Source organism: Agelaius phoeniceus, chromosome 17, assembly GCF_051311805.1.
Source record: "Agelaius phoeniceus isolate bAgePho1 chromosome 17, bAgePho1.hap1, whole genome shotgun sequence".
Classification (NCBI taxonomy): Eukaryota; Metazoa; Chordata; class Aves; order Passeriformes; family Icteridae; genus Agelaius; species Agelaius phoeniceus.
In genome coordinates, this window is record NC_135281.1 from 9,570,048 (window position 1) to 9,579,873 (window position 9,826).

Consider the following 9,826-nt stretch of genomic DNA (forward strand, 5'->3'; position numbering starts at 1 on the left):
ACAGCCTGGGGTGGGAATGGCTGCTCCAAGCTTGGGGCTGTGATTGCAGGAGTGGGACTGAGCTGAGGGGGGGCTCCATGCCCCAGAGAGGACACAGCTTGGAAGGGAGGGGGCCTCTGGGGGGGCTGCAATGCCCTTGTGCCAATATCTTACACAGATGCTCACCTTCCTCCAAGAACCGCCAAGATCAAGCGTCACTAAACCTTGTCCCAAATCCCCAGCTGTGACACAAAAAGGTGCAGACTTGCTGTGAAGTTGGGAAGCAGCAGCTTTTGGAGCCATTCGCAGGGGTACTGGAGAAGCCCTGGCTGGGTCTCAGGGTGCAGCTTCCAGCCGGGGTTGCACTACCTGCATCATTCAGAGCTCTTTATGGAGATATTTTTTCTCACCCAAGGAAGCATCTGGGATTGCTCTGGTGTTTTTGGGGAGACCTGGATCAGGTACACAAGTTTATGACAGCAGGAAAGCATGACAGCAGCAGGGCAGGTACGACTGTGACTTTAATGCACAACAGTGACACGCGGGACGCAGTGACAGCAACACTGCCAGGCAAGGTGGGGACTCCCGGGGCACGGCTGCAGCCCACAGCATCCCCCCCGTTCTCTGCTCCGCTGTGGTGTCTTGTTACGGGGTCGGTCTCCTTCATTCCCCCACCTCCAGCGACCCTCCCTCATTTCCCTATACTCTGCAGCAAGAGCTTATTGCTGAGCGCCTTCTGGGCCAGTCTCTCCTCTCGGGACATTTCCAGGAACTCGCGCAGGAGGTGGAAGGTGAGATCCAGCGAGTTGGGTTTTCCGTCTCGCCTCTTGCCGGTTTGCAGCGCCCGCCGGGCTCGGGGGGCCGGGGCGAGCTCTGCCCCGTGGAACAGGCACAGTCTTTGGGGCAGGGCATCGGTGGCGGGGACCGGGGCTCTCGGGGCTCCCATCCAGGGCTCCCAGGTGAGCTGGGGGGCCAGGGTCAGCCTGCGGGACGGACCCCGGGGCCACTGCAGCGGGGAGCAGGTCTCCGAGGGCAGGAAGAGCAGGACGAGGACGGAGGCAGCTGAAATCATCCTGACCCGCATCGCAGCCACTCCGGGGCCAGAAGCCTGCAAGAGCAGCCCCCCCCCACCCCGGACCCCCACATCCCCCCCGCTGCGGTCAGGGGTCACTCGAGGGGCTTCACCCCGTTGGGGACCCCCTCCCCAGGGATGAAATCCCCTAGGGATGAAACCCCCCGGGACGGTATCCCTACCCCCGCCGATGGGAATCCCACCCCCCGTCCCCGGGACAGGACCTTTCTGGGGACGGGACCCTCCGTGGGCTGGGATCCCCCCCCACCCCCGGGATGGGGCTCCCCCCGAGCATGAGACACCCTCGGCAGCCGGGACGGGACCCTCCAGGACCTGGGACCCTCCAGGACCTGGGACCCCCACGAGGGGACACCCCTGCACCCCGGGACAGGACCCTCCCTCCTCCCCCCGGGACCAGGCGCCCCCGAGCTCGGGATCCCCCTCCTTGTGCCGGGGGTGGCGGTGGCCGTCCCGGTCCCCGTGCGCGTCTCACCGCTCTCGGGCGCTCCGCCGGCTCCGCGCCTCCCGCAGGACGCGCGCTCCGGCCCCGCGCTTTATACGGGCGGGGGAGCCACGTGATGGGAGCGGGGCCGAGATCTGTCCGCGGTGCTGAACGGGGGGAGAGCGGGGGGACACGGCCGGGAGGGGACAGGCGGGGGGGACAGGCTGGGGGGACGTGGGAGGGGGAGAGCCTGGCAGGGGGGGTTCATGGGCATGTGGGTCGGGGGGTACGTGGGGTGAGGCCGGGGGAGTGTTTTGGGGGCTGTGGGGGTGTGGGGCGTGCGGGGGTGTGTGTGCAAGCGGGCACAAATGTGTTCAGGGGCGTTTCTCGGTGTGTTGGAGAGGTGAGGGGGAGCTGAGGGTGTGGGAGGGGTGTGAGGTGAGTGTGAGTTCATGAGTGTGCACCACAGACCCTCTGTGTGTGACGGGGAGCTGGGGCCCGCCAGCCAAGCCCCGCACTCCCCCATCGCTCCGGGTGCTGCTCCTGGGCACCGCATGGAGCCCCCGCTTCTCTCGGGGCCAGATGTGCCCATGGCAGAGGGGCACACCGGGCACACACCTGTGTGCGGGCTTGGCCCCGAGCTCTGCAGCGTTTCACGTCGCAGGGAAAGTTTTCCCCATGGCTCCTTCGGCGGTTGTTTGGTGAAGGCAGCCCCGGCTCCTCCCAGTGATCCCTCTGCTGCTATCACACAGATGAAAACTTCACTGCAGAAGCAAAATGCGCTTCTGGAGCACAATTTGACACAGCACAAAGACATGTTCTTCTCCCGGCCTGATCCTAGCACAGACACACACCTGGGGGTGCATCCTGGGAGCCACAGGAGGGATTCATTTGCCTTTCCCTGCCTCCCTGCCGGAGCCTCCATTGCCTGCCCCTCAGAGCTCAGCAATTGCTTCCTTCACCTTGCAGAAGCACTGCTGTCTCTAAAATTAAAATTCCCTCCTGAGGAACAAACTTAGGAGAAGGGGAAAAAGCAAACCAGCCCACATTATGTAGAACTTGGATGAATGGCAAGAACCCCTCCCATCCTCCTCCGTGGCAAGAACCACATGGAAAACAAGGGCTCTGCAGAGTTCTGAGGGTCACAGCAAAGGGCTCAAGAGGTTTGTGGGGGTGGTAGGCCAGGGGGGCCCTCACCCCCCCCATCCCCCAGCTGCAGAATAACTCCCAGCAGCAGCAGAGCAAGCACTGGGTGGGCAGGAAGGGGGAGCAGCTGCCTCCTGCTGGCTTTGTGAGCTTTTAAAGTCCTTTTCTTCGCTGAATCATCGAGATCCTCTCTCATTTCCAGTGCTTCGCCTGAGGCTGCTTTTCTCCCTGTGCCCCATGCCTGACCCCGTGTTGTCCCCTACCCCGTTACCAGTGCTGGGCCTGGCCCTGCTGCATTGCCAGGAATGCTGCCTGCAGCTCCCAGGGCATCCCCCACACCTGCTGGGGGCTCAGGGCAATGAGACCCCAAAATCCCATGAGGAGATGAAAGCAGCTCCAGCAGAGACTGGATGCCAGCATGGGGAATGGAGTTGCCTCCCCTGTGCTGCCTGGCTGCTCATGGGGGCTCCCAGCATGATTTTAAATCTTCTTGAAGTTGTGCTAAGACTTGGCGGGTCCAGGGGGTCCAGCTCAGCAATTTTGTCCCCTCCCCTGCATGTGGGGTTGGGCTGTCTCTGAAAAATTCTTCCTAGCCCATCTCCTGGGGCTGCCCTGCAGAAGCGGCGCTTGGAGGGGCCAGGGGCTGCAGTAGGGGGAGATGCAGCAGGAGGGGCTGTGCCCAGAGCATCACTCAGGAGGCTTTGGGGGCCACCTTGTCTCAGAAGAGCGAGCCCGTGGCTCTGGGCAGAGATTTCCGCTCCTGCACCGCCACAGGCACGGCCAGGAGCAGGCACAGAGAGAGGCAGCTCAGCCCAGCCCCTGCCCCCGTGGCCTGCTCTGTGGCTGGTCATGTTTTACACCATTTACCTTTAGCATTAGTCATTGAATTGTAGCAAACACAACGATTCTGACAAGTGTATCTTGGACTTGTGTTTTATTTAGGAAGCTCAACTTGAAAAATTAAAAGTACCCTTTTTTTCTCTGCTCCCTTCATAAATTACTGACAAATCCAGCGCTGATGGGCCCTGTGCACTGCCTGGGGATTCATTATCGTCACTTTTAGGGCTGTCACTCTCTCCTCCTCTAGTCAGGAATGTGAGGAGCGGAGTGTTAATGATGCTTTCAGGGATGCCAAACTTACCCCTGGGCTGCGCTGGCTGCACACAGAGGCACAGATCCGGGAGGGAGTCGGAGAGGTTCCTAATTAGGTGCTTTTGATGCTCGGAGCCTCCTGTCACATGAGCAGCAGCTCGCACGCGGCAGCGGCTGCATCGCCGGCCCTGGCAGCTCCAGCACTGAGGTGTGGCCGAGCTTCCAGCAGCTTCTCCTGAGGGACAGGTGGCATTTGCCAGCCACTTTCCTCCCTTTGGGGCTCACACCCACTTTGGTCCTTGCCCAGCCTCACAAAGAGCCGTGCCAGGGTGCAGACGAAGCTCTGGCGTCTCCCTGCTGTGTTTCTCCATGAGCTGGGTGGAGGTGGCAGCCGTGGGGCTGGTGGGGGTCAGTGCTGCCCGTCCTGCTCTGGAGAAGGCATCTCATGGGCTGACGAACCTGAGATTGACCCTGATGTTTCACCATTCTCAGGTTAGACAGTCCTCGAGGTGCCCCTCGCTGGGGCAGCTGCCGAACCCCCTGCCCTGTGCCTCGTGCCTCACACCGTGTGCTTGCCCAGGTCTCCCAACCTCTGAAGAATTTGGAGACAACAAAGAAGCAACCCCTTGGCTCTGTTTGTATGGTGGGGTTGCCTGTGGGACCCACCCAAACATCCTCACATTGCCCTGCATGCCCCCAGGGAATCAAGGAATCTCAGAACCATTCGGGCCCTCTGAGATCACCAAGCCCAACCATTCCCTCAGCATGGCCAAAAACATCACTAAACCATGTCCCCAAAGGCCACAGCCACACTTTTAAATCCCTTCAGAGATGGTGACCCCACTACTGCCCTGTGCAGCCTGATCCAGTGCTGGACAACTGTTTTGGCAAAGAAGTTTTCCCTAATGTCCAATGCAAACCCTTCCCAGGTCCAATTGGAGGTTGTTTCCTCTCATCCTGTCACTTGTTACTTGGAGAAGGGACCACCCCACCTGACTACACCCTCCTTTCAGGGAGTTGAAGGAAAAATGAATATTAAAAGCTTATTAAAAGCTTATCAATCTAAATGAATGAACTTAGTGTGAAACTGAAAGGAAGTGTTTTCCCACTGACAAGCTCCGTGCAAGAAGTGAACGAGCCTGGAAAGCTGTCACAAAAATCACAGTGAAAGGAATCTGTAACCTGTTTTCAGCTCCTTTCTGGATTTCTTACTTTGGGTCCAAACAACCTCCCACTTCTGTGGTGGGGACTGAGCCAGATGCAGCTCCGAGTACTCCACACACAGCCAAGACTATTCAATAGAGGGACTCTGGATTTCCTTCAGAGAAAAGGAAGAAAAATCTTTCTGACAGGAGAAAGGGAACTGCAGAACCACTGCCCAGCTTTACCTTCTCTGATACCTCCATTGGAAATCTGAGCAGCTTTGGAGGATTTTAAAGTTTGTCCTATGTGCTTGCAAAGATGAAAAAGAAGAGGTAAAAGCCAATTAGAATTAGTTTTTTCCAAGGAAGGTGAAGTTTTAGTAAGTTTCGTACAGAGAATAAAGTATGGCAGAATCCTCTCAATTGGCCCCAAGAAAAGTGGAAAATACTTCCAAAAATAGTCAGGAATCATTTGCAGAAGGAATAAAAAGAGGGTGCAGGGCACTGCCTGCCTTACCTGTGAACCCAGGACCAGGTCCCCTGCACCGCTGGCAGCCCTGGCCCCTCTGGCCTGCTCTCCTCCCCCTGCCACCCCCATGCTGTCTTTTATAGCCTTTCTTGTCCCCCAGCTGAGCTGAGCTGGGCCACAGCGAGCTGCCACGCTCTCTGCTGGCTTCCTGTTTGCTCATCGAGCACCTGCGGTAAAATTTCCATTACACGCTGGACAGGCAGGGTGGCAGAGAGCAGTGAGGCAAGAAATGGAACCCCAACACGTATCTGTGTTTCAGTGGTTCCCTCAACTCTTTTGAAAATGAGAAAGTTCTGTTAGATGGAGGCAGAGGTGAAAAGGGGTGTCCTGGCTCTGTGGGAACTGAAAGCCATCCTGCAGTCTCGGTCCAGCTGCTCTGGGTTCCCCCTCCCTGCCCCCAAGGGGATAGAGAAGTTCTGCTCCTCAGTTCAGCAAGAAGATCCGCCTTCCCACCCTCCACCCCAAAAAAGTGCTTCCCAAATGCTGCCTCACTGAATGGAGCCACAAGACAAAGCTCTGTCCTGCTCTGACCAGAGGCTGTGGGGCTCTCTGCGTCCCCCTTCACTCTGTCTCAGCCAGCAGATCCTCCAGCGATGCATAACCCGAGAGGAAAGATCTGGATGAGACAATTAATTTCAATCTTTCATTTATCCCCAGTGTGCAGAAGAACCATTTTGGCTGTAAAATAGAGGAGGCCAAAGGGAAAAGAAGAAAACTGCCTGCCATGAAAATATGGAACCTGTCAAAGGATCCACGCCCATCTGGAACAGTGTCTCTTGGTCTGGAGGGGAAAGACTCCATGGCTGGAATGAGATGAGCTTTAAAGTCCCTTCCAGCTCCTTGTGGGAGTCTATAATTCAACAAACATAAACTGAAAATTCACTGCAATCAGCAGGGACATCTTCCACTATCCCAGGTTGCTCCAAGCCCCACCCAACCTGGCCGTGAACACTTCCAGTTATGGGGCAGCCACAGCTTCTCTGGGCAGCCTGTGCCAGGGCCTTGCCACTGTGACAAGGAAGAATTTCTTCCCAATGTCCAATCTAACCCTGCCCTCTGTCAGTTTGGAGCCATTCTCACTTGGTCCTGTCATCTCATGCCCTTGTTCAAAGGCACTGAGGTCAAATGAAGACTTTTAAATATCTTTGATGTTTCTGGATGTCTCTGTGAGTGAGTTTGGCCAAGGATCACTCTAAGCAGCAGATGGCTTAGATGAGTTTGATTTAAGGGGCTGCTGAAAAAGTTTCCAGTGGCACCAGGCAGACACTTTCATGTGTGGCCCGTCGGATATATCGGCTGATCTCTGTGCACAACACTGCTTGTTCAACAGCTTCAAAATGCCCCATTTCTTACCACTGTTTCAATATCGACTTCTGAAAACCGCCTCTGCTAACGGAGCAGGGTGTTTGATGCCAGCCCTGACAAATCTCCTTGTTTATAATACACAGAAATTCAGCATTTTTTTAACAATTGGCAAAGACTGTGCCCTGCAGAGCCATGGGCTGGACATGCCAGCTCTTGAAGGTCTGGAGAGCTTCACTGCTCACCCAGACCAGGTCTGGGAGGTGACCTTCACGGCACAGCCCACTCCTGCAATGAATTGCCAAGTTCTCAGATGAATACTGGGGCCAGCACACAGGTTTCAGCCCACAAGACCTGTGTCTTTCTGTACAAATAGGAATCAAGCAGGTAACGTGCTCAAAAGGAAATTGAATTTTTCTTCTGACCCATTGTTCCCCTGGCTCCTTTCCAGCCCCGAGAAGCCCACAAGGGTGGCAGCCTCCAGCACTGGAGCTTCGCATGCCATTACCTCAGGCAAGGAGAGATTTAATCTATTTCAGAGAAAACTGAGCCCATCTGCTGCAGAAAGAGAAAACACAACCCGAAAGTCCTCGTCTCAGGTGTTCCTGCTCGAAATGACTGTGGTTGCTCTTTGATGGTCAAGCAGACATTGTTCTCCTTTTTTCTGTTGGCTTTTTTTTTCCTGTTGGCTTTTTTTTTTCAACCGCTCGGATCTATTTTTAGCGATGAGGGGATGGTGCTCAGGAGGCTCTGCCATGGGTCACCTCAGTGTGGGTTTGGGTCACTCTGCATGCCAGGCAGGAAATGAAGCACAGCCGCTCCTGGTGGCCCTGCCATGGGCAGTGGGACCCCAAAGATGGTGGGGGGCTGCAGGTGCTGCTAAGAGCAGGGATCCCACACTGGGGGTTTGGGATTGTGATGATGGCAGGTGGATGAAGTGGGGCTCCTGCCATGGGAGGTGGAACCCAGCGATAGCAGGGTGCTGCAGCTGAGCCCACGGGCACCTCTTGATAGCAATAAATCTAATACTTTTTTTTTTTTGGTCTGATTTAATGAGACACCTGGAACTGTGGTTTGCAATGAGAAAAAAGGCTTTTTTTTCTTTTTCAGTCTTTTTTTCCAGTGTCTCCATGTTATGGAGGAGGCATTAGGGAGTGTCGCCATGTGCCACACGGTCCTGGCTGGGCTGTCCAACAGCAGGTGGGAGCTGGAGCGGTGCCTGTCCTAGTCAGGGTCTGTGCAGTGCTGGGCTCAGCCATGCTCAAAACTCCCCACTTTTGCCCTTTTTTCAGCTCAAAAACATGGTGTGGCCCTGGCGGGGAGGTTTGCGCTGGTGCACAGACCTGCTGCATCCGCCACGCTGCTGTGATGAAGCCTCGTGGCCGGGGCTGCTCAGAAAGCCTTAGACCAATAGTTTGGCGAGAACAGAGTGGTTTTTGCTGTGTTCCACCACCCCAGCCTGTGGCCAGCATGGCCTCAGAGCCTGCGGCTGGGGGGGCAGTGAGGCACAGGCAGAGGGGAGGGAGGGAGCCGCCTGCCGCCCACGCAGTGTTTCCGACGTGGCGTTTGCTACCAGCAGTTTGTCACAAACAAAACAAATTCTGTCTTGTAGCCCTGAAACTAAATTAGGTCTGACAGCGCTGGTGATGGCGGCGTAAGGGAGAGGAAGGTGGCGGGCTGGCAGGGAGCGTTAGGGATCCAAGATGGCGGCGTGGCGTGAGGGCAATGGCGGCAGCGGGGACGGAACTCGCCAGAAACGGCATTTGAGGATGAATCAGGCATGGTTGCCTCAAGCAGGTGCAGTGTGGGAGCAGAGAGGATGGCTCCATATATTCCAGTGGCAGGAGCAGCCCACAGGGTGGGAAGGGAGGTGGTGGCTCCATGTTTGCCAGTGGTGGGAGCAGTTGCCCAGTGGGAGCTGCTGGCATGGACACAGGGCTGGTTTGCCAAAGCAAAATAATCACAGAAGCACAGAATATGCTGAATTGACCCATAGAATATGCTGAAGGGACCCATCAGGATCACTGAGTCCAACTCCTGGCCATGCACAGGACACAAAGTCCCACTATGTGCCCAAGTGCCTTATCCAAACCCTTCTTGAATTCAGACAGACTGGGTTGTGCAAATCTGAGTAAAAACGTGGCTCTATTGGGGAAAGTGTAGATCTGAGGCAAAAGAAGGATCTGCTAAAGAAAAATGGTGACTTGACCACTGCTCTGGGCTGCCTGTTGCAATGTCTGGTATCCTTTCAGTGAAGAAATTTTCCCTAATATGCATTCTAAACTTCCCCGACACAATTGTTTCCTCTTGTCCTGTTGCATGTTACCTGAAGGCAGACACCACCAATGCTGGGGGAAAGGAGGTGCTTTGCCCCCAGAGTAAGTGACACATGGATATCCCATCCCTGGAAGCCTTCAAGGCCAGGTTGAATGGGGCTGGGAGCAACCTGGTCTAGTGAAGATGTCCCTGTCCATACCATGGACCCAGTGACCCACTGCTGCTGACCTGCTGCTCCAGCCGAAGCCCCCCCATGCCTGCCTGTCCTCGTGTTTGTGCTCATGAGCTCTCCTTCCACCCACACAGGGAACTATTTTTAGCAGACACTAATCAAGTGTCAGTATTGGCTCTGAGTGTGGCTTTCAGTGGAGGGCTCCTTCTTTCACCAAGTGCTGGCAGGAACTCGGGTGTGTTTTCTTTTAAATCTGGTTGAGAATTTGCACAATGTGCTGCAGAGCAGTGGCGGTTATTTTGGGCTGGTCACACCCACGCCCACACTGAGAGATCACCAGGTGATTCTCCATTTTGGTGAGGGCTTGGCAGAGCATCCCCCTCCAGATCCCGCGCTGCCAGCAGCACCTGCTGGCCTTGCCTGACCCTTCAGGAGCCAGCTCCAGGCTAGGGATACCCAGACAAGAGGTAGCTTTGCTCCTCTTGGGATGTTCATCTCCTGTACAAAGGTGTTGGGTTGGAACTTTGAATCCTGCAGGAAAGGAAAATGCTCCATGTTCAGCGCTGGAGGTCACAGCCTCCTCTGGCTGAACCCCCCTCATGTGGGGCCAGCTCCCCTTCCATTGAGGCGACCCTGCTCTGTGACAGGTCACATCCTGTTCGCTGTGCCCTGG

At 55.9% G+C, this 9,826-nt stretch overlaps 1 protein-coding gene across 1 annotated transcript; it reads right to left on the reverse strand.

The window, feature by feature from the left end:
• Positions 1–482: 482 nt before the first annotated feature.
• LOC129127831 (corticoliberin-like) lies at positions 483–1,605 on the reverse strand. Its single transcript, XM_054644713.2, has 2 exons — positions 1,545–1,605; positions 483–1,087 (listed from the first exon to the last, which is right to left on the reverse strand). The coding sequence occupies exon 2, from the start codon at positions 1,061–1,063 to the stop codon at positions 671–673; it is 393 nt and encodes a 130-aa protein (XP_054500688.2). The 5' UTR covers positions 1,064–1,087; positions 1,545–1,605; the 3' UTR covers positions 483–670.
• Between the last annotated feature and the right edge of the window lie 8,221 nt (positions 1,606–9,826).

Coding starts and splice junctions, on each gene's coding strand:
- LOC129127831 (XM_054644713.2), bottom strand. CDS start 1,063: ATGCGGGTCAGGATGATTTCAGCTGCCTCCGTCCTCGTCCTGCTCTTC.